Genomic DNA, 23,188 nt, shown 5'->3' with positions numbered 1-23,188 from the left:
AAGACCTGTGACCCAAAGACACCCATTGTTCACAACTGTGCAGCCCACATCCACCCTCCCTCCCCCCACACCACCTACACAGAGCGTACAGGAAACACAGAACAAATGGATTATAGTAGGCTCTGGTAAAGTAAGACCTGTCATGTGAAGACAGACTCTCTCTCAAGTGACATAAGTACACAAATGCCTTCTCTGTATTAGATAATGAAAAAGCTCTAGCAATGGAGATTGAAGTGGTATCTGAAAAGAAAGAAGAAACCCAATGCACACAGAAATTACATGATGCAATCAATAACCATAAGAAAAAGCTCATTGAGCTGGGTGACTCAATCGTTAGAGGCACTAATTTGGAAACTCTTTTCGAGGGGAACACTATAGTTAAAAGCCTTCCAGGATCATCGGCCAGTGGAAATGCTATTCAGATAGTCAATGCAATCGGATAAAGTAAGGATTCTTAAGTTGATATTATCATCCATCTGGAAACAAACGACCTTGCTAGAAACAGCATCCAAGTGGTACAGAGAGATTTCCAAACTCCAGCAAACCAGATTAGTCACATAGCAAAGACTATTGCCTTTTCTGAAGTGTTACCTGTTCATGGAAAGGGGAAAGAGATGCTAAGCCATATAGATAACTTCAATGCATGGCTCAAAACTTGGTGAAAGGAGTAAGGTTTTGGATATATTGGGGGCTGGGGCCATGTATGGAACAGTAAAAGGCTCTGTGTTAAAGATGGCTTACATCTGTCTGTGGCAGGAAAAAAGATCCTAAGTGATAAATTCAGATCCTATGCCAGGTCAATTAAACTAGAGGATGAGGGTGGCAGAAGGAAATCAGGATGTCACCCCCAAATCTCAAAGAAATGGGTGAAGAGGATAACAAAAGTCAGCTGAATAAGGCACAAAAGAAGTCTAAAAAGAGCATTTACCTAAAGGAGAGAAGCTAGAAAGCTATGAGTACAAATACTCATATTCTGGGCAATTAAATCCCAGACCTGCAGGCTCTAATGGTGGAAGTGGATCTGGACATTGTTGATGTTACAGAAATATGGTTTAGAGAGTCACATGACTAGGATATAGCCTTTCCTGGCTTTAACTTAATAAGGAAGGGCAGAAGCAATATCCAAGCAATTGAAATGCAAAGGACATGGGGTAGAGAAGAAGCATTATGGGCTAGCCTAAAAAAAAAAGAATGTGACGCTTCCATTTACATTGGTGTGGTCTATAGGCCTCCAATTCAGACAGAAGAACTTGTCAGAGATCTGATTGAAGACATCGAAAAAATGGGAAAGAAGGGAGAAGTATTGCTTGTTGGAGACTTTAATGTGCTGGATGTGGACTGGAGTATTCCTTCTGCGAAATCTATGAGAAGTAGAGAGATCCTGGATGCCCTCCAAGTAGCTATGCTCAAACAAATGGTAATGGTATTGGAACGCATAAGGGATCATGTAATCCTGGACCTAGTGCTCACAAATGGGAATAATGTCTATAATGTCCGGACAGGTACCCACCTGAGTACAAGTGATCATCAGACAGTATGGTTTGATATTGCGAATAAGATACCAATAAATCACAAGAAGACCTGAGTTTTGAATTTCAAATATATGGACTTGGACAAAATGGGGATGTACCTGGAGAAAGAACTAGAAGTCTGGAAGAAAGTGAGCGAGGTGAAACAGTGGGCTAAATTAAAAGGAGCTATTAAAAAGGCAACAAATCTATATGTTAAAGTAAGCAAAAATTCAAGGAAAAAGAAAGTAATTTGGTTCTCAAAGGAGGTAGCTGCAAAAATAAAGGCAAAACATCAGCATTCAGGAAATATAAAGGATCAAAAAAAGAGGAACACAGGGAAGAATATCTGGTGAAACTGAGGGAGACAAAGAAAGAAAGCAAAAAGTCAGGCAGAAAAAAGGATTGCCAAAGAGGTAAAGTGAGGTGACAAAACATTTTTCAGATATATCAGAGAAAGAAGGAAAGCCCGAAGTGGTATAGTGAAATTGAAGGGTGACTAAGAGCAATGTGCCAAGACAGACAAGAAAATGGCAGAAATACTAAACAAATTATTCAATTCTGTGTTCACTAAAGAAGACCATGGAGAAGGACCATTTCTGGTTGACAAGACCCTAGAAGGGAATGGACTACACACAACTCTCTTTACGGAAGAGTATGTATGGGAAAAGCTAGGAAAATTGAATGTGGACAAGTCAATGAGGCTGAATGAGGTACATCCCAGGATACTACAAGAACTCAGATGTCCTGGCGGGGTCCGCTAAAGGACCTGTTCGGTAGGTCCCTGGAAACAGGAGTGGTGTCACGAGATTGGAGAAGATCGGTGATGGTCGGGCTTCATAAGAGTGCTAGCAGAGAGAGGAGGCTAGAAACAAGCTGGTTAGCCTCACTTTAGTAGTGGGAAAATGAATGAGACGCTGCTGAAAGAAAGGATACTGAACTATCTACAATCTGGAAAGTTGGTGGACTAGAGGAAGCATGGATTCACCAGAGGAAGGTCCTATCAGACAAATCTGATTAATTGATTTTTTTTGATTGGGTGACTAGAGAATTGGATCGAGGAAGAGCACTCAGTGTCATCTATTTGGATTTCAGCAAAGCTTTTGATACCATTCCACATAGGAGGCTTGTGAACAAAATGAGAAGCTTGGGAGTGAGCGCCAAGGTGGTGGAGTGGATTACAAACTGGTTGACTGATAGGAGACAGCGTGTAATGGTAAATGGAACCTACTCTGAAGAAAGAGCCATGTTAAGTGGAGTGCCACAGGGATCGGTATTGGGACCTGCTCTGTTCAATATCTTTGTGAGCAACATTGTGGAAGGGATAGAAGGTAAAGTTTATCTATTTGCGGATGATACCAAGATCTGCAACAGAGTGGATATGCCGGAAGGATTTACGAGGGATTTACGAAGGCTTGAAGAGTGGTCGAAAATTTGGCAGCTGGGATCCAATGCCAAGAAGTGCAGTCTCATGCATCCTGGACACAGTAATCCCAGATGCATGAGATTTGTGTGTGTGTGGGGGGGGGGGGGGGAGTTTAAGGCTGATGTGCATGACCCAAGAGCAGGATCTTGGTGTGATAGTTTCTGGCAATGCAGTGTGACAAGGCGATAGCTAAAGCCAAAAGAATGCTGGGCTGCATAGAAAGAGGAGTAACCAGTAAGAAAATGGAGATTGGATGCCCTTTCACAGGTCCTTGGTGAGGCCTCACCTGGAGTACTGTGTTCAGTACAGATGTGAATCGGAACCAGAATCGGTTCCGGGTTCAGGGACTATCGTGAAATTTTGTTTCGTGCGGTCCGATCTTTTTTTTTTTTTATCGGCTGCACCCGAGCCAATAAACAAAAAAATCCACCCTTACCCTTTAAAACACATCCTTTAACTTCCCCCACCCTCCCAACCCCCCTCAAAAAAACTTTTTAAAAGTACCTGGTGGTCCAGTGGGGGTCCTGGGAGCGATCTCCCGCTCTCGGGCCATCAGCTGCCACTAATTAAAATGGCGCCGATGGCCCTTTGCCCTTACCATGTGACAGGGTATCCATGCCATTGGCCGGCCCCTGTCACATGGTAGAAGCACTGGATGGCCCGCGCCATTTTTAAAGATGGCGCCGGCCATCCATTACTCCTACCATGTGACAGGGGCCGGCCAATGGCACGGATACCCTGTCACATGGTAATGGCAAAGGGCCATCGGCGCCATTTTGATTAGTGGCAGCCGATGACTTTTACAGTCTGGGGAAACAAATATGGGGGTAACATGCTGATGCAGCGGTTACTACCCTTAAACAACAAGACTGTTACTGTGATGCAACTCAAACATTGCTCTCTGCTTAAACAGCAAGGCATAACAGAGAATTGGTTTCAACAACAATCAAGGGCTAGTGTGGGAAACTGGTAAGCATAGGGGCGGTAATGGGGAACAAGTTTCAAATAGCAACCAATGAGAACTCTGACTTTTATGGTCTGGGAAACAAGCATGGGATAACCTATAACGGTACATGATTACTGGGCAGACTGGATGGACCAGTTGGTTCTTTTCTGCTATCATTTCTATATTTCTGTGATATATCTGAAAAATGTTTGTCTCCTTGCTTTACCTCTTTGGCCATCCTTGCTTCTGCTTGACATTTTGCTTTCCTTAATTCATTTTGTCTCTCTCAGGGAAGAATATTTGTTAAAACTATGTTCCTTTTTTGGGATCCTTTATACTTCTTTCAATCTGTTCTTTTTGCCTTTATTTTTTCAGCCACTTCCTTAGAGAACAAGATCGGTTTCTTTTTCCTCTTTCTTTTGTTTCTTTTTCTAATATATAGAGTTGTTGCCTTTGTAATAGCGCCTTTTAACTTGGCTCACCGTTGTTCCACCTCACCCATTTTCTCCCAGTCTGTCAGTTCTTCCTTTAGCTATGGCCCCCATTTAGACACAGTCTGTATTTTTGAAATTCAAAACATGGGTCTTTGTGTGTCTTCTCTGTATCTTTTTGGCAAAATCGAACCATACTGTCTGATCACTGGTGCCTCAGGTGAGCTCCTACCTGAACATTAGGGACATTATCACCATTAGAAAGCACTAGATTGAGTATCACACACTCTCTTGTGGGTTCCATTACCATTTGATTGAGCAGAACCCCTTGAAGGACATCCACTATCTCTTCTTGTAGGTTTCACAGAAGAGATACTCCAATCCACATCTGGCAGATTAAAATCTCCAACGACAACACTTCACCCTTCTTCATGTCTTCTGTGTGTTTTCTATCCAGTTCTTCTGTTTGAGTCAGTGGCCTGTAGAACATACCGGTAAAAATGGAAATACTATCTTCTTTTTTTAGGATGGTCCACAATGCTTCTTCTCTACCCCACATCCCTTGCAATTCAGTTGCTTGGATATTGTTTTTGACATAAAGAGCTACTCCTCTCCCATTTCTGTCCTCTCTGTCCTTTCTTAGCAAGTTATAGCCTAGGATGGCCGTATCCCAATCTTGAGAAACAGTGAACCATGTCTCAGTAACCGCAACAATGTCCAAGTCCTTAGGGCCTGCAAGTCTGTGATTTGGTACCCAGACTATGAGCATTTGTAGTCATAGCTTTACAGCTGCTCTTTCTAGTCAGCTTTTCTACATTTTTGAACGGATTGATTTTTTTACTTTCTCTTCCCTCTTCCTGTTTCGCTTGGAAGTGACATGCCAAGTTCCCTGACCACCTCCTTCCATCCCCATTCTTTAGTTTAAATGTCTGATAAGGTATGATCTGAATTTTTCACTTAGCATCCTTTTTTCTGCCATTGACAAATGACACTTGACGGAGGTTCCGCAATTAGAAATCCCTTCCCGTGGCCCCTGAAGCAGGCAGACCACTGCCGAAATATGGCCAGTGTCGGGCAAGCGGAGGCGGTCCCATAACAACAGCGGCGGTAATTGGACAACTCAAAGATAAGTGCATTTGCAAAAGTACAAATAAAGAGGGATCGCACCGCACATCGGGGAATTAATGCACAAATTCTCACATAGAAACTGAGCAATACAAACAAAAATGAAGAAAATTATCAAAAAATCAATGGTTTATTAATAAAACTTAAGAATAAAACACGGAAGCCATCTAAGTGGCCAGTCAAAATAAAGGGCTGGACCACAGAAGGCAACCGCACAAAAACCACGAAATCTGGAGGTTTCCTATTTTGCTGTGGAGGTTGAAGAATTGACAAATGCAGGCCATCGTTATCATATAATCTTTTATTGCCTCCCTTCGCAGCCCCAGCCTCCAAAGTATCCAAATCCACATTCCTTACCCCAGGTTTTGAGCCAGGCATTGAAGTTATCTATATGGCATGATCTCTCCTTTCCCTTTCCGTGAACAAGTAATACTTCTGAAAAGGCCATAGTCTTTGCCATGCCTCTAACATTTTTCGCTAGAGTTTGGAAATGTTTCTGTACTTCAGATTTACTAAGGTAAACTTTAAGTTTAGAAAGTTTAAGCCAGTCGGCTATTTCGGTAAAACAACTGTTAAAACTACTCAAGGTGAAAGAAGAATCAAGATCAAAACCTGCAATATTCTGAATGTTATCAGCTGGAAAAACCCTTTACTTTGAATTAAAGTGGCAAGTGGGAATAAATATAAATTGAATGAAATAGGGGAAAGGATGGAACCCTGAGGTGTACCACAGTTGAGAAGAATAGAGGCAGATTGTGTGGCATTCAATGAAACAGACTAAGAACATGTGTCAAGAAAAGGCTTAAACCAGAGTAGTGGATTCCTGTGTTGAAAAGGCGATTAAGTAAGAGCTGATGGTCAACACTGTCAGACAGAGCTCATGTCTAAGCATACTAAGAGCACTAGCTTCCCTTTATTGAGATGAAGGCTGATGTCATTGATTAAAGCAGTAAGCACGGTCTCTGTGCTGTGGCCTTTCTGGTAACCGGATTGTTTGGGATACAGAGCAAATGTGTTTTCTAAAAAAAAACTGCAAAGCTGAGATTGAAAAACCTTCTCAATAACCTTGGAGAGAGAAGATTTGGGTCAAGAGAATGCATCTTTAACAAAGGCTTAACAAAAGCAGACTTGAGAGAGAAAGGAAGATGACCAGAGTCCAGGCTGGAATTTATATCCGCAAGAGGGGATAATAAATTTAATACTGGATTTTGTACATAGACAACAGGTGGGACTAGAGAATTAGTATAATGTTTTACACATCTGATTCTTCATGCTTCTTGAAACCCAGTTTTACTGAGCAAGAAACAAATTGTGTCATTGTAATTGCTATTCTAACATTACACTGAGTCGCTAAAATCTAAACATTACATCCTCTGAATACTATGATACAGTAGCTTCTGTAATAAATATTCTAGTATGCAAATTGTAACCACTTGATATTTAAACCCTTCAAGTCTGCACAACTAAATTGTTACAAAAAAAATCTGTTGAAATTATGTGGCAGTAATATGCTCTGTTTTTCTTTCTTACAGCAACAAAACTCTTTAGCACCTGAAAACAGCCTTTTTAGCAGCAACCTTCTATACCTTGACAAGGGGAAGACTTGGCACAAAGTGTGGGTGACTATTCCTAGGAATGAGCCCCTTGTGCTGTATCTTCAAGGATGTAGTCAGGTAAAAGCGGCATTTGCTTGGGGGTATCTTTCAGAAGTAGAAGCACACGTATAGTAAATCTATGATAGGCGAAATAAACACACAGCTTCCAAGACTTCAGGTTTCCTGCTTTCTCATGGAGGCTTATGAGTTGGTAAATAATCTTCAAGATTACATAAAAAACAAATAGCATATATCTGGTCCAGCTTACTAGGCATTTTCCCCCTTAGACACAAAATGGGAGAAAATGTTTAGTGAATAGGCCCCATATTAAGAAAAAGTACTGAAGAACTCATATACTCTTCTCAATATGTAGATAAGGTTGTTTCTGTAACAAATATCCTTGGAACTGCTTAAAATACCTAAAACATTGATAATAATTAGGCAGCACTGTTTTAATATTAAACCTTTTGTGATTAACAGAAGTTTTGTTTTTGTTTTTTCACAAGAGAGATGAGATTTCTAGAGGGGAATTTTCTAAGGTATTTACCTGGGTAAACTGGCTTAATTGAAAATTGCCCTCCTCAAATGATGCCAGATAATCATCAGTGCATATATTGGTTACATAGCACACATACTTTAGCTACAGGAAAAAGAGAAATTCCTATGACAGTGTTTAGTTTGGGGACAGGAAATAGTTCAATTTTCAAATATATGTGGAAGCTTTCAATGCACATACTTTGCGCTTGCTAATTTTCAAAGAGAAACCATGGAGAAGGTTTCTCTTTGAAAATTTGTATAAAGTACATGCATAAAAACTGTTTGTATAGTTTGCAACTACATAGGCTGTTTGAAAATTGCTCCCATAAATAGACTATATTCACATATGATAAGTATGAAAGAAACACTTTCTTGGTAGCAACTAATATATTGTTACTTTGCATGGCACAAAAGCAAAAATGTCAGACATTTTCAATGGAGCTAAAACTGGGTGTATCCCAAAAATGCTCTATCAAAAAGACTTCAAAAACAATAAATTAAAGGCATGAAAAAGAGACATTCATACATTGATGAATATCTTTTTCACTATTTGTAATGTTCCCAGTTTTTAGTTCCTATGATATTTATTTTTTAAATAGTCCTTCAAGTTTTTGCTGCCTTACTTTTTTTTTTTTTTTTAACATTTTGTGCCCAAGCTGGTGGTTGCACTGTTGGATGGCATACATTTCCAATTGGGAGTTGAACCACTTCAATTAGCCATGAATATGATGAAGATTTTGTCACAGCAATTTTCGCTAGCAATTATGGAGGAAATGTGGGCAATTAGCAATAAATTGCAGAAAAATACACAAAATATTTATTGAAACTTCTAATTTGCATGGGACCTTCAAGTTTAATATTTAACTATTACTTATCATACATATTAGAGATATGCATTTGTATTTTAATGAATGGGTAATCTGAACTAAAACATGCCATTTTTGTTTTCATTTGTTTTACCCAAAACGAATGGGCAAGACTAACAAAACCACAAAATTTTCATTTATTTTGTTTCAGCAATTAGTGCATCTTATTAGCAAATACACTGTTTGTGAAGAGCAAAATAACCCCAATAAATACCTATTCTCACCATTCCCACCAAAAACTATTACAGCTACATAAAAATGGCAGGATCCATATTTTTGTATGGCCATATGCAAAAATGGCACCAGCCAACCCTGAGTCAAGTGCCAAAGTGATGTCACTTTGGTGCTAATCTTAGGGCCTGGTGCCAATTTTAAATAGTACAACAGGGGTGGGAGTGCTTGAAGATGCTCCTGCCCCTTACTTTTACCTGGAGAAAGGTCCCTAACAGAAGGGGTAAATGGGGGCAAGGGAGATCCCTGACCTCTTTATTTGGTGGTAAGGGGGTCCAAAAGGCCTGAGGAAGCCTCAGCTGGGCTGGGTTCAGCACAGCTGGGTAGATCCAGGCCCTACTATCTTTATCTGTAATACTTTTTGGCCAAGGGAGGGGACTAGGTGGTCATGCAGGCCTGAGAAGGCCCCAGCAACAGCTGTGGAGGTAGCAAGAGGTACCATTTCAGTTTTGTTTTGTTTTTTGCTTGTGGTGTTTAAAAATTTCAGTTTGGCAAATGAACTGAACTGAGATAAATATTAAACAAACTGAAAACAAATGGAAAATAACCCTGAAATGTAAAACAAACCCATTCACATTACAGCATGCCAGGCCAGACATAGCTCTCAATATATCTTTGATAGAAAATAAATCTCTCCCAAAACATTCTTCTAGGATTATTATAGTGTGAAACCACCAAGCTTTTACTTTGGAATACATGTCTATGTCTGAATATATCTTGTTATAAAAAAAAACCTGTCTTACAAAACTTTATCGAGATTGTAATAGTGCAAAATTGTTGCTTGCTTCCATTTTACAGCTTGGCATGGTTTTGAAACATGTTGTGCATCACCAGGTTGCTAGTTTTGACTGAACTTTTGTCATGTCTCAATACCCCTTTGTAATAGGAAAAAGATCTCTCTCGGTCTACACTGTTCACAGGCACTGATGAACATCTCAGAACAATTATAGCCAAACACTTAAAGCAATCTTTCAGGTTACACCAAAATTCCACAACATCACGTCATTTCTGTGACTGTACTGCTGTAGGTAAACAAAAGAAACCCTCCATTTTTGCCAACACAATGTCTTTAAACATGGAAATAGGCTCAAACACATATAGCAATTCAAGGTCAGATGGTTCGGTTTAATTGAGATCAAGCAACCTAGAGGCTTTTAAACAATTTGCAGTGAGCTAAAGTTTGAATGCTCCTTTCTTGAAGGGCTCTCTTAGCTAACAATTTGTCAGTGGTGCTACCGAGTGATTGGCCAAAGCATTTGCCACCCTGTGCAATGGAACTTCTCAACTTTCATAAGCAATGAGAATTGTCATGTTTCTTGCTGCAAACACTTCTGTTGCCGCTGCATCTGCTTTGATTTCTGTTGGTTTTACATAACATTCACCCCATATTCAACCCATGAACTGCAGCTTTGTTCTCACTTATCCTCAAAAGAAATTCATATAGTCCTGGAGATCTGAAAATGGAGATCTTCAAATCAGCTATTCCATCGTGTGATTACCAGTGATAATGGAACTGCAGGCACCTTTCCTTTTCTCCTGGAATAATTAACAGAGCTGTGCTTTATGGGGCAGAGCAGGTGGTAAATGCACTTTTTACAGTATTTAATCTTCGTCAATGAGTAGAGTTGAATTAGCCCATTACATGTGGGTGAAATCGTCTAGCAGCACTAAATTAACCCCTATCTTAGCTGGTAGAGTATTGAGCATGTGTGGGAAATTCAGGCATTGCCTCGTGAGCCCCCTCAGTCTTTATTATCTGAGTATCAGCATGGATATGTACCTCTATCTCAGTTTTTTCTATAAAAATGTTCATACTTTTATCTTTAAAATTGCCTCACAGCCTCAGCAGCTCCTGAATAGAACTTTTCAGTGTTAACATTTTCCAAAAATGTTTTTCTTCAGAATATCTTGAAAGAGAAGGGCCACAGTTAGTGGATTAAGGAACTGTGTATGTGGAATGAAAATGTCAATCACAGATGGACATGAACTCTGCTACTGTTGTCTGGGGCTGGATCATGACCAGACTAACTGTTACAACTGTAGGCGGATATCTCTGCAAATCCAAAGATTGAGGGCCTGGAAAATGGAGGAACTTTTTAAGTCTCCGAGAAGTTGCAGTTGGTCCTCCTACGAGAGTACAGCCTTGTCTCCCTCACTGGGAATATTGCTTCTGGTGGCAGAAGAGGCTGGGTCCTCAACTGCATCTGAGAAGCTCTACTTTGTGGAGTTGCCAAAGCAACCAGTGTGCAAAAAGTACCAAGTGTCACATGCATTGGCACTATCAACACACAAGGCCCTGGTGCTATCAGTGCATATGCCTATGGTGCCATCAATGCATAATTCCTCGAAGCAGCAAACTGGAAAATGCATTGGTCATCAACACCTTTTCCTTCAGAGCAGGTGGCTTCATTATTGATGCATTGTGCTGCAGTGTTTCCTACACAGCTGTATGCTTGCCTACACAGAATTTTGACAGAGGAAGAAGGGGATATAATATCTCTAACCCCCAACAATTATTATAGGCTTTGCTGTAATAAAACTAATGGATCTGAGAAGACGCCTGTAGACTTCAAATCCCGTTTGTTCTCTAATACCACTCACATCCAATCAGCCTCCAGTTCAGAATTTGCAGAACTCAAGATGTGCCAGAAAATCAACAATCAGAGCCTATGGTTTTAAATGGAGAAGGTTCTCTAGCTGGTGTCTATCCATTCACATGTGAACCCAATGAGTTACTCAACTATTTACTCATTCTGTCTGATTCAGGTCTCAGCACCTCACCAGTAAGAGTACATCTTAGTTCATCCTTCAGTTTCCAAGTTCATGAAAGGCTTATGGTATACTAAACCTCCACCTGTTTCCTGGGATCTAAACATGGTCCTGGCACAACTAATGAAGCAGACAAGCCTTGAAATAAAAGTACTCATAAACCTCCAAAAATTAGTGTAAGGAAGGTGAAGCCAAATGGTGTCTGCATGTATCCAATACCCGGTTTTATCTATCATTCACCTTAAAGCAGTCTTAGAATGTCATTTCATTAAACACCAAAAGTAATCTTAAGTGAACACTTTTTTTTTATTTTTTTTTTAATAGCATTCAAAACATTGCACCCAAAACCTCATGTCCATGCACACAAATGAAAAAAGCCCCATTGGCTGACGTTTTGTTGTTCCCTGATTCAGGGGACAAATTTAAAGAGTAACTTGTCTGAAACTCTGTGCTCTCACCCAGACCACAATGTCTCCCAATGACTACAGAAAGTGAAGATCTGGCTGGATGTTGGATACATGCACCAAATAGGGATGTGAATCGTTTTTCTAATGAATTGAAATATCGTACGATATTTCTAAATTCGTTAATATATCGGGTAAAAAAAGAAACGATCACTTTTCCCCCTGAATTTTCATAAAAATTGTTTTTCGGGTTAGTGCGCGCTAACAAAAAAACATTTATTTTTGTTATTTTTTGTTACTTTTTGCTATTTTTGTTAGCGCGCACTAACCCGAAAAATGATTTTTCACTAAAAAAAAAAAAAAATGGGGATCCGCGGGAAAACGAGATTTTCCCGCGGTCAGACGAACCCGAAAGCTGGAACGATCGGGCACCCGATTTACATCCCTAGCACCAAACACCTTTCTTGCACCAGTTTTGGAGGTTTAAGAATGCCTTTATTTGCTTGTTGGTCTTCTGTCTCTTGATTTTTACTTGGTTATCATGTGTGAGACAGTGCATCACTTTTTTTTTCAACAACTAATGAAGCTGCCATATGAACCATTGGTGTCACCTTCTGTTAGGTTTCTAATGTGGAAAGTAATATTCCTGGAAGCAGTAACCTCAGCAAGAAAAGTCAGCAAACTCCACCTTATACATAAATCTTCCACAATAGAATGGTGCTCTGCACCTACCCAAAGTTTCTACCAAAGGTAATATCTGTTTCTCATATTAATCAAGCCATTGTGTTGCCTACGTTTTTCCTGAGGCCACATGCACATAAAGGTGAAAAACCTTTCATATTATAGACTGTAAAAGGGCCCTAGCTTACTACAAGAGAAGAACGCGGCCTCATCAGGCTTCGCAGTTATTCATCTCCTACTATCCAAACAGACAAAGTGTAGCAGTGGCTAAACATTTGAACGGTAACTCTGAAACAGCCACGCACCTGCATATGTGCAATATACCAGCTCGCGCCAAAGGACATGGCCATGTTATATCGTATGTGCATATGTGCGTGCATGGTATAAAATAGGCTGTGTGCACAATTTTATATGGAAGCGCGCATGTGTACAAATGCTGCCTCTACTATGTAAGTGGGGTGATTTTAGTAGATACACTCGTCGGCGTAATTACCAGTTTTCCCAGTTAATTCCCAGTTCGCCCAGGTAAAGGATAGGACTTCCTACCCCCCTAGTTAATTAGCCTCCCTTGTACCCTGTTAGTCCCGACCCTTAAAACCCCACTGACTAGCCTAGTTATATTTTGCTTTAGGACTTGCATACCATCCATATCAGAAGTAAAGTGACACGGTAGGGGACCCTGGGGCATGCTTGTGCACATAAGTATTTATGCACTAGTTTCATTCATAAATCCTGGAATGCCCACGCCCCACCCCTTTTTCGGCAAAAAAGTTTTGTGTGCATGCCAGGAGATGCACACGTATGCGGGTGCCTTTTAAAATCCACGCGGTGCTCTCAGGCCTGACTTCTGCGCGTATCTCCCAGCTTTGGCGTGTGCTGGCCTTTTAAAATTCACCCGGCGTTGTTCAGTTGGATAGTGTTCTGTATTGCACACTGCTATGGCCTAGCAGGCTTACAAATTACAGTTACCATAAAGGCTCATCAATTTAGAGCCATGGCTGTATAAGTGGGTCATCTGCAAAAACTTCCTCTCAAAGACATCGGCAGAGCTGCAATTTGGTCATCCGTGTATACCTTTGTGGCCCATTATCTTGGAATTATCATAGATGCTAGATTGTCTATGACAAACAACATATCAGCAGTTGTAAAAAAAAAAATCATTTTTTAAGCTCCATATGCTAAGAAAACTAAACCATTTTTACCACCTTCAGATTTTCGCACAGTGACACAATCTCTTATTTTAACTAGTCTGGACTACTGTAATGCTCTGTATCTTGGCCTGCCGAAATCTACTTTACACCCATTACAACTGGTTCAAAATGCTACTGCTTGTGTGCTGTATAACATACCACTCAGAGAACATATTATCCCGGTTTTGACAAGTTTTACATTGGTTACCTATATCCTACCGTATTACATACAAAATTCTTAATATTATACACAACCTTTTACACAACACAAACTCAACATGGCTCTGTTCGCTTCTTAGAATTTACAAACCAAAAAGACAATTACAATCAATGGATAAATGTATGCTAGAGGTACCCTCAGTAAAACTTGCACATCTGGATCTTACACGTAATCGCACTTTTTCTGTCGCCGGACCAATCCTCTGAAATGCCATCCCAGAAGAAACTTGCTTAATTTTATTTATTTATTTATTTTACCGCTTTTCTATACCGGTATTAGTGGTTACATCATACCGGTTCACATCTAACTGAAGGTGGAAAATATATTAAACAGGGGGTGGGAGTATAGATAACGAGAGCAAAAAGAAGATCTATGCAGGAACAGGCATAGAGGAATGGGACAGAGGAGAGATAACAAGGATGGTCAGCGGCAAGACTTGAAGGTGAACAGTTTTAACATAACATAGCAATAAACAGTTTTAACATAACTTAGCGGTAAGATTAACGCCACAAGTGGCAGCAGAGGGATTAGGAGCGAGTTGGAGAGGAGCTAGGCGGGAGGAGAGCATGGGTGCTGGGGAAGTTGCGGAACTCCGGGGTCTAGTCTGGGAATGCCTTTTTGAAGAGCCAGCTTAATGGCAAATACGAAAGAATTTAAAAAGGCTTTAAGAACTTATCTCTTTGCCGCCACATATAACATTATATAACAACTTTTTAAGTTCATTGAAAACATTACCATCAATACAGCAAACGGCTTTTTACTTTTAGTCCTTTTAAAAGTAGTTTTTATAAGTTTCTTATTTGTTTTTCTGGATGTATTGTTTTTATTGATGTACATTGCCTTGTTTTAATTGTGTATTTTATTATGTATGTTTTCTATGTAAACCGCTTAGCCAGACAGATCCTGTCTAATTTTGCGGCATATAAATTCTTTTAAATAAATTAAATAAATAATCGTCTGAAGATTTTCTCAAGAAGTGACAGTGAATGCAGACAAGCAGTTCTGCATAGCCTGTGCACCAATAAGCCACTGTCCATGGTGGGGTCCATATTGTGTTTTTCAGTAAATACTTGGAACTCCCCACATATAATGGCAATTCAGCCCTGCTTATCAACAAGGAAAAAGCAAGTTTTCAGGCGGTAAACAGCGTTTTTTGTAGATAAGATGAATTAGCCACACTAAGTACCCTTTCATTTCCCTGGAGAGTCGACTACCTAGCTAGAATTAGCTTTTAAATCGACTGAAAGGGGGGGAGGGGGCTCACGAGGCTACACCCAACAGTAATTCCTGCAAATGCTCAGTAGAGCATAAGCTCTACTAACAGACGGCGGGTCGATACAGTACTGGAGCGCACTGTTAGCCCGGGTTTGGCCACGCGTTTTCGACACACTAGCTTTACTTCTTATTCAGTAAGGGGTAATAGCGCGTCGAAAACGAGCACCCAACCCCCCCGAAACTAATAGCGCCCACAATATGCAAATGCATGTTGATGGCCCTATTAGTTATTCCCGCGCAATCCAGAAAGCAAAATGTGCAGCAAAGCCGCACATTTTACTTTAAAAAAATTAATGCCTGCCCAAAGGCTGGCGTTAATTTCTGCCAGGGAAGTGTACAGAAAAGCAGAAAAAACTGCTTTTCTGTATACCCTCCGACTTAATATCATAGCGATATTAAGTCAGAAGCCCCCAAAATAACAAAATCAAAGATTTAAAAAAAAAAAAAATTAAAAATCGGCCCGCGGGTCGGAAGACGAACGCTCATTATGCCGGCGTCCGTTTTCCAAACCCGTGGCTGTCAGCGGGTTTAAGATCCGACGCCGTCAAAATTGAGCATCAGCTGTCAAACTCACTGAAAGCCGCCGCTTCTGTCAAAAAAGAGGCGCTAGGGACGCTCTAGTGTCCCTAGCGCCTCTTTTTACCGCGAGCCCTAATTTGCATAGGCCACCCTCCTGAATCGCGTGCCTAGGAGAGTGCCGGGAGAGCTGGTGCTTGCCGGCTCTCCCGCGCATTTTTCTGTATCGGCCTGAGAGAGAGGTCCGTTTGGTGCCGCTGGATGATGTCACACACGTGTAACAGCTAATTCATTTTGCCATCTACAGAAAACATTGTTTACGGTAAGCAAACTTTCTTTCTCCAGGTGTCACCCACTTTTTAAGAAGATGTGCAGCGTATGTTACATGCATTTCATTCAGAAAAAGCTGTTTTGGATTTCATTCCTAGCTTTTTTTGTTTTATGGTTTGTTTTTGAGAGGATGGGGACCTGGCAGTTTCCTCTTCCTGCCAGCTCAGTTGGAAATGGGGCTGGGATCTTCATAACCTTCATTCACAACAGGGCTCCTGCGGGAACCCTGAAATTATGTGTCCTAAATCTAGCCACTAGTTACTGCCATCGCATGATGACTTGGATACCCATTCTACCTTGGCAGTGAATACTGCCTCCCCCACTGAGAAGCAGACGATTTGACTTAGGAATTGAACCCAGGTCCTTTGCATGGCAGTGTACAGCACTTGCCACTGGGCCACCCCTTCATTACCAGGTTTTATTCTTACATGCAGTGTTTGTCAGTGATAAAGGTGGTTATTTTTCTTTAAAGGAATTCATATTACTGCATTATTTCTACCACTGGTTTAAAGCTCACAGTCTCCAAAAACGCTTCTATTCCATGCAGTCTTCTCCTCCTCAGTGTAATATGTTTTGTAGAGATAGACAGAGTACTGCCAAGATATTCTGCATGTGATGCACTTCATATCAGTAATCTTGTCAGCTAGCCAGTCCTAAACATTGACTCAGCAGTTCTTTCAGGTCATTTACCCATCTCTCAAAATGCTTTGCCATGTTTTGAGTGGATAATGTTGGAAAGGTAACTCTGTGGTTTTAGAAAGCTTTTCAGATAGCCATTCAAAACAGGGTAGTTCGGGACATGCAGTGAAATGTTAACAGTGCAGAAATCCTCTGTGAATCAGTGAACTTCTGTCATAGGATGTATCTGCTCTTCTTCGGCCTTTACTGTAAACAGCTTGCTCGTAGTTTGTTGTATTTTCAATTTTGTCCAGTTCTAGGCCGTATACCTTACAGTTATGCAAATAACTTTTGATGTATGTCACGGCTTGCTTTTCATTTGTAATCAGCAGCATTATGTGCTGTACAGAACATTAATCCATCATGCTCATGAAGTGTTCTGGGAAATTCTCTGGCTAGCCCCATTGTGTTCACCACTTTGCTGGTACATGCTATGGCCATTTCTTCACCTGACACACAAGCACCAGTCGAGTTGACTACTTGGTAACATGCACTTTATTGGCTGTGCAGTTATGCGAAAGGCATGCATACTTTCACCACCTAGGGTAAAAGAAATTAGCGTGTTCATGGCTTAATGCTTTTCTCTGGAAAATTTTTGACACGTCTCAGACATTTGCTAAAATTATTGCATTGGGAACATCTGTGACAAAATCATAGCCATAATCATGAGTAAAACACTGAGCACATTTGCCATATGGTTACAATCACTGCTTTAAGGCATTAGCTGTATTTCTCTTCTATCCATTTTGAAAAACTATTCCTTATATGAGAGTTAGAGCTTCAAGCTGGCAATCATCATTTATGGTAGTTTCTATACAACAAGTGAAATAGGAGGAACTATTGGCATAGACACATATACTGCAGTCTCTCTTTTTCAATCATGTTTAAATTCTGTCATGGTTTTGATTGGCACTATCTTTGCCAGTAGACAAATCCAGACATCTACTACTCTGTCAATAAAAGAAGTATTTTTTTCATGTTTCCTTTGAATCTTCCTCCCTGCAAGTTCATATCAAAACCTCTTGTCCTTGAATTTTGAATGGAAAATGTCACCTTCTATTTTGTGTATCTATAGGTCTAAAATGAGGTTTAGAGAAAACACTTTACAGAGAGGGTGCTAGATACCTGGAATAACCTACTAGCAGAGGTTTAAACATGCTTGGGACAGATACTGATTGCGGTGATAAAGAAAGGTATGTAGCAGGAAGGGAGGTGTGGCAACAGGTAGGAGAAATGAGAGAGAGAGATTGGGTACTGGTTCAAATATATGATCCTTTATAGGATTAAAAAAAGGTTGAATTACAAGCTAATGGCAGAAAGAGGCGCAATACAGCTTCATCAGATTTCCAAGAACACTGAGGTAATCTGCATGGAGAGGCCATGGATACATCAACGAGCATAAGGTGGCCTAATGTTTCAGACAACACATTCTCTCTAGTTTTGATGACTATGGATTGTTACAGAACTTGAAGGGAAAGAAATGACCAGAGATCAAGTAAGATCTGTTGACCACACAGCAAACAGGTGCAAATAGGAAGACTTTTGGAATGACCAAATGGTCCTTTTCTGCTGAAACTTTCTATATTTTTATGGTGGTAAGATATTGCAAGGGGGCCTGGGTGTTGGATTAAGTATGGATCGTGTAAGGACCAAAAAAAGAAGAGGCCAAGGCCTAGAATAGCCTACCAGCAGAAGTGGGAGATGCTAGCTCTGAGATGGAATTTAAACGTGCTTAGAACAGTCATAGGAAATGTATGTATTTATTTTTATTTATTTATTATTTTTATATACCGACATCCGATCTGAGCTATCACATCAGTTTACATTCAGGTACTGTGGGTATTTCTCTATCCCCAGAGGGCTTACAATCTTAAGTTTTATACCTGAGGCAATGGAGGGTAAATGAGTTGAGAAGACATTTGGAGAGCTGGTGTTGGTTTAAGAATGGGAAATAAATGCTTATCTACCCAAACTGGTAGAAAACCAGTGAAGAGGACAATTAGTCAGACTGTCTGGGCCAATTATTCTTTATCTGCCATCACTGACTATATTGTGTGTTGTTTTTATTCCTGCTGGCTCCTTGGTCAGATACAATATTTATTTGGTTTGGTTTTGTTTTTAGGATGGACGCATGCCACGGACCATACCCCTGCCTGGTTATGAAGTGAGTTTACCAAGTGCCAATGAGAAGTTTGAAACCAAGCACGTTTTCAAGCTTTGTCAATCCCAGCAAACCGTATACTTTAGTGCAGAGGATGAAGAGCTACAAATGAAATGGAAAGAAATTCTCACCAAAGCAGCCAAGGGGATTACTGGAGATGCAGCCGAGGGGGTCGAAAACCCTTAAAAATAGAAAGCTACTGCAAAGGTCGCTTCAAGCTGTCAAGTTCATCCATTGTCGATAAACACTCGGACCTGGTTGTCATGGCACATTGAGCCTGGGTGGCACTGTTTACCCTCGTGTCTGCGTACAGTTGTCATTATGGTTTCCCTCGTTATTGTTCCTTGATCACGTATAGTACTGGTTATCCAGCATTCGTCCTATGAAAGTCGGAGGTAGCTGTGGTTCGTGGCAGTGTTCATGCTTGGACAAAAGTATTGTATGAGCGAAGCATTAATTTAAGCGGACATTACATCAAAACTGTTTCTCTGTCTCTTGTTTTGTAAATGCATATTCTAACAGTTCTTTTTCAGTTGCTGTTCATTGCAGGATGTATAGATAATAATGTGACTAGTTACATAAAATGTTACCTTTTAAGTTAAGTTGTTAAATCTTGTGGCTGGCCACCAATGACCACTTCATTGTCTTTCCTTTCTGGTAAAGAATGGTTTTTGTGCGGTTCAAATGATGTAATTCACTTTCCTAAATTAAGTGTGTTAGGTCTCTGCTGTTTTGAGGTTAAACTTTACTGAGAAAAATGCTTTCGGGGAAAAAAAAAACAGCTTGTGGAAAAATTCACAAGCCTAATTCATTTTGATTGTTTTAGAGATTGCCTTTTATATTAACTTTTTTTTTTTTTTAACAAAAACAAGCACTTTCTCAATAAATGTCATCAATCTATTCAACTGTAAAAAGAAGTATTTTATACATCATCTAACCTTCCCCACTGAAAGACTAGAACATTTTTATGCTCCTTGTTTTGGAGGGCAAGGGCGATGTCTGTTTGTTTTTGGTTTTTTTAACTTGGTTAACTTTTAAGGATCCTATGATTTATTTATAATTTGTAAATAGTGTTACATATATATTTCAAAACATTTGAAAATTGTGTGAATGAATTAGCAGAAAAAGACTGCAGCCATTTATACAGATCTGTAATGTGTTTCTTCTGTTTGGGTTTTTTTTTATCCATGATATACATAAGTGTTTATCCACAAACCCTTAAGCTCAATTTTCCAACTCTATTGCAAGCTTCTTGACAGAGAAAAAGAAACCCTAGTAGATTAATGCTTTTGTGTTAATTGGAAGCAGGCACCTCTAGTGCCAATCTCAAAGATTCTAATAAACTGTCACATTATTGTGCTTTCTAAAAAAAAAAAAAAAAAAACCAACCCTTGTTTTAAACCTTGATTTTAAGCCTTCTATACTTTTTCTACATGATTATTATTCATGCATCGAAATGCAGAACCTTAACAACTTACTCAAAAGAGGTTTTGATTGGGAGCTTCACAATAATATATTAACATAGTAGATGTCAGAAAAAGACCAATCGACCCATCCGGTCTGCCCAATTAACCCTGCCCACATTGCCAAGGATATATCCCAGCTACTAGCTGCAGTGTGTGACCACTTTTAAGATGTCACTGCTTATCCAACATAGTTTTTGTCATCTTCCTTATTTGTACTCCACTGTATGAGCAAATGAACATAAGGCTCCCCACCTTAGTTCACACTCAGCCCTTTCCCTTCCATTTCTTCACCGACCTGATGGAGAGAATAAATCTCAAAAGCTCATCACAAATACATTGTTAGTCCAGTAAAATGGTAAGAACATAAGAAGTTGCCATACTGGGTCAGACCAAGGGTCCATCAAGCCCAGCATCCTGTTTCCAACAGAGGCCAATCCAGGCCACAAGAACCTGGCAAGTACCCAAAAAATAAGTCTATTCCATGTTACTGATGCTAGTAATAGCAGTGGCTATTTTCACTTACAGCTTGTTTGTTGACCCTTAATTCCACTTGATTAACCACAAAGGTTTATTTTATAATAATCTAAATAGCTGCCAATCCTTGCGTGGCTGTTGCCCGAACATCCACCCTTTTCGGTCCCCTGCGTAGCCTGCCATACAGAACCAGCTAGGTGAGCCGCCTGCATTTCCACTAAGACTCGTATTTATTACTGTATTTGTAGCCTGCCAAACAGACACTTCTGCTAGTTAGTTCTTTGTTTCCAGCCTGTCAGACAGACCCAGCTGCTGGTTGCCTACGTTTCCGCTAGCTTTTCTAACCTTTCATGTTACCCACTGTGCCATTCATTCTGGCAATCCCCAAACTGGTTGTATCATTCAAGCAGGCCCCTTTAAACACATGCCACCAGGGCGTGCTTTTGCTGTCGCTTCACTTTGCAACTAAGGGTCCTCTGTGCTTATCTCATGACCTTTTTAAAGTCTGTTACTGTTTTAGTTTCCACCACCCACTCTGGGAGGGCGTTCCATGCTTCAACCACCCTTTCTGTGGAAAAAAATATTTCCTGACATTGCCTTGCAGCCTAAAGGTGGCAGCTTTTTTTAATACAGAAAACCAAAAACAAGCTGAACCCAATGCAGCTGCTCAGGCAGGAAATTCAAACAAGACCAGAGCAGATCATTAAAAATACCTTTTTATTCCAATTTCTTAAAATTCAAGAGCAAAGAGCAAAACCTTTCTGCTTGAAAATGGATGCAGAAATATAAATAAATCTGTAGCAATACCTGCACCTTAAATAATAACAAAAGAAAAAGCCTAATTTGTAGGTTTCAGATGTAAATTGCAACATCCCTCCAAGAAAATGCTCACACAAAGCTACAAACAAGTTGATCAGATCCTCATCTTGATTACATTAAACACTTAGAGTTGAATGCTCGTTTATGGTCATTCATTTTCAGCAGCATCATACCTACTAAAGCAGGAACTAGTACTTGCAGCTAGCCATTTCATTCTTATAAGAAAATAGATCATATTTATTGGTGTATGATAAAATGCATCCACAGCTGGAGGTTTATAGCATTACCTGAAAAAGAAAAAAAAATGTTTTTTTAAAATATAGGTTGTACCCTACCTGCTATGGGATACCATCTAATATGTTTAATTGAATTCTGGGTTTAGCATTTAAGTCTAACATTTTTTCCTTATAAATGTGCGGCTTAAAAACAAATCAGTAATTTTGGGCTGCATAGGTCATAGCGTGTGTTGTCATTTTTATCATAAGAAAACTTCTGAAGGGAATTAGATAGCTAGGCTTATGCACTAGTTAGGCAGCAGTGCATTTCAAAAGTGATATTTAAATGTGTTTTAGCTTTGAAAAGATAAGGCATGAAACGCACATCACTGAACCTCAAATCTTGGCCCTGTTCATATTTTATTCATTCTCTCAAAACCAAAGTGAAATTTGTGGCCATTAAAAGTCCCAGCGACTAATGAACTATCTTAAGTCGCACTCAGAAGCAGTTAGAATTTACCCAGTCCTTCCTTCAGAGTTTTGTTGCTGAAGCCTTAACTAGCAAGTAACACAAGTGCAAGACGTGATCGCATGTACGCCCAAGCAATACACTGTGCTTTAAGGAGAAGGAATATAAAATGTGGTTAACCCTCATGCTGCGTTTCCACATCCTGTGATGTCTTTTGTCTTGCAACATTCAAAAGTGTGGGTTATATAAATGCAAATATGTTTATAAAAATGGTCATGAACACAATTTAAATAAGTAAAATTGTCCCAGCTTTATTCATTATTCACAGTAAAATCAACAAAGATTCTAGCATGGTCTGAGTATCATACAGCAGCTACTCCCCCACTGAGCCAGCAGATGATCTTAGTGTGGTTCCACATTTCTGTCTTTTTTTTTTTTTTTTACCAGTCCTCTCAAAATGGTCTCAATTGTGCAAAATTCTTGATTATAATAACTGGATAAATATCTAGTGTTAAGCATGTGTAAAGAGTACAACTGTTTCATAAATAATTGTGTAAGAAATTTGACTTTTTTTACCTATTTGCAAAAGCAAAGCTATAAGCAACTGAATTGTATGGGCATAAGAACATGCCATACTGGGTCAGACCAAGGGTCCATCAAGTCCAGCATCCTGTTTCCAACAGTGGCCAATCCAGGCCATAAGAACCTGGCAAGTACCCAAAAACTAAGTCTATTCCATGTTACCATTGCTAATGGCAGTGGCTATTTTCTAAATCAACTTAATTAATAGCAGGTAATGGACTTCTCCAAGAACTTATCCAATCCTTTTTTTAAACACAGCTATACTAACTGAACT

General features: G+C 39.9%; 1 protein-coding gene across 1 annotated transcript in view; it reads left to right on the top strand.

The window, feature by feature from the left end:
- FGD3 (FYVE, RhoGEF and PH domain containing 3) overlaps positions 1 to 22,680 on the top strand; it is a 281,833-nt gene extending 259,153 nt beyond the window's left edge. The window contains exons 18-19 of the mRNA XM_029600868.1: positions 6,969 to 7,109; positions 18,851 to 22,680. Of these exons, the coding sequence (XP_029456728.1) occupies positions 6,969 to 7,109; positions 18,851 to 19,075 (366 nt within the window). The 3' untranslated portion in view covers positions 19,076 to 22,680. The remainder of the gene's footprint in view (positions 1 to 6,968; positions 7,110 to 18,850) is intronic.
- The last annotated feature ends 508 nt before the right edge of the window (positions 22,681 to 23,188 follow it).

The sequence above is a fragment of the Rhinatrema bivittatum genome, chromosome 4, assembly GCF_901001135.1.
Source record: "Rhinatrema bivittatum chromosome 4, aRhiBiv1.1, whole genome shotgun sequence".
Taxonomy (NCBI): Eukaryota; Metazoa; Chordata; class Amphibia; order Gymnophiona; family Rhinatrematidae; genus Rhinatrema; species Rhinatrema bivittatum.
The sequence above is the reverse complement of the archived record's forward strand: the minus strand, read 5'-3'. Positions and strand labels throughout refer to the sequence as shown.